The 1,789-nt window shown below is 39.2% G+C and overlaps 1 protein-coding gene across 1 annotated transcript; it reads left to right on the top strand.

Annotated features, from left to right (window-relative positions):
• Positions 1-463: 463 nt before the first annotated feature.
• LOC117321076 lies at positions 464-1,487 on the top strand (the record flags this gene model as incomplete). Its single annotated transcript, XM_033875556.1, is given in 2 exon segments — positions 464-669; positions 1,147-1,487. Coding segments are annotated over 2 exon segments (477 nt in total), but the record flags the coding sequence as incomplete, so codon positions are not given.
• Between the last annotated feature and the right edge of the window lie 302 nt (positions 1,488-1,789).

Genomic DNA, 1,789 nt, shown 5'->3' with positions numbered 1-1,789 from the left:
CTTCATCAAAGGAAAGGTCTTAAGGTGCTTTACCACAGTTGTGAATTTTCTTTTGACTATAATTTGTCGGATGTGTATTGGAATTCATTCTAATTTGGTTAAAAATATCAGCATAGGATGACAGTTTGTTGGTATGCACATGTTTGCCCTGACTGACCCCCAGGGGCTGATGGGCGGAGCTAAAAAGGGTCAAATTGACTGAAATTAAAAAAATCATCTTTTCAAGACCAAAATAAGGTTGATTCATATAATCTTCATAGATGGAAGGGTCTTAACCCTGGGGTCTCACAATTGCCTGTTGGGAGGGAGTAAACTTCACTATGCATGTAGTTTATATTGGAAAATCAGAATTTTGATTATCATTTGTTTGATTTGTATTGGAATTCATTCTAACTTTATTAACATTATCAGCATGGGATGACAGCTTGAAGGTATGCACATGTTGGCCCTGACTGACCCCCTGGGCTGATGGGCGGGGCCAAAAAGGGTCAATTAAATTAAATACTTCAAAACTCAGGTGACTGTTAAGGCCCATGGGCCTCTTGTTTTCTAGTGGTGAGGCCAATATGGCAGATCATAGCTCTGTACCAATGAACAGCAGTAAGAAGAATATGAAAGATACCAAGGCTAAAAATAGGAACACAAAACTTGAATCTTCTGAAAAGCAGGGTAAGTAAGATTTTTTCCCTTTCCTTCATCCATCTTATACCAGCAGGTAATGAACTTTAACCAAGTCGATTTTTAGTTCCTGTTTCTTAAAGATAATTAGGTAATTTGGCAATAATTTAAAAACCTGTTAAAGAGCGGAGAAAACAATATACCTGCTGTTTCTCACTGGATGTTGTAAGGGGTGACTAATTGTGAAGGTCACACTACAGGTTGGGGTGAATGAGTTTGGTAATGTCACTTCTGTTGGAGGGATATTGGCGAGCCTATGAAAAAGAAGACCTGTCTGTTAATTATGGGGAACTACATTTTAACTACGTTAGGAGGATAAACTTGTACATTTGTTGTCCTGAAGAAGCCCTATAGATGGGCGGAACCGGTCGACAGTAATAAAACCAAGTAAAAACTCTGAAGCTGTTGTGATTGTTTTCCTTCTTAAAAATGACATTATCCAATTCTTCATTATTTTCTCTGTTATAGCTGTAGCAGTTGGAAGTTTCTCCGTAGATAAAACATTTAGAGCTTTTAAAGTGAAGATAGAGAAACCAGAAGATGAGGAAAAGGAGAGACTGAGCTTTTGTCCCAAAGAGAACCGCAACCTAATGCATTACCTGTGTAAGCATGAAATCACAAAATTAGCTGGAGAACAGGGCTGGAAATTCATCCTGGAAAACATAGATGATAAACTTGTGGTGAAACTCTTTATTAGGAATGAAACCCCTATTGAGAAATGCAGGGATAAAGTGAGAGAATTTATTACCAATTCTCTTCCCCATTTACATCAAGAGACCTTCGACCTTTCACCTCTTAGCAGCAAGACAGTAAGCAGTAGCCATGGTGATATGGAATCTAACAACCAGGGTCCTGATCCTGCCAACAAGGACCCTCTAGAACAAGCTCTGGTTTGTCTGGTTCCTTTGGTCACTGATGTCCAAAATCAGGCTGATGTTTTTTATGACAGGGATTTGAATTCTCTTGTCATAATAGGGGCAACAGAAACTGTTAAACAGTTGTACATGAAGGCAAAAGCAAAGCTGTACCCTATTACCATGGAAACCGTTTTAGAGTCTGCTTCACAAGGACACCTGTTAAGGACATTTGGGGGCCCGGGGGAAAAAGGACA

This window comes from Pecten maximus, unplaced genomic scaffold (assembly GCF_902652985.1).
Source record: "Pecten maximus unplaced genomic scaffold, xPecMax1.1, whole genome shotgun sequence".
Classification (NCBI taxonomy): domain Eukaryota; kingdom Metazoa; phylum Mollusca; class Bivalvia; order Pectinida; family Pectinidae; genus Pecten; species Pecten maximus.
This window is presented reverse-complemented; position numbering and strand designations above follow the sequence as displayed.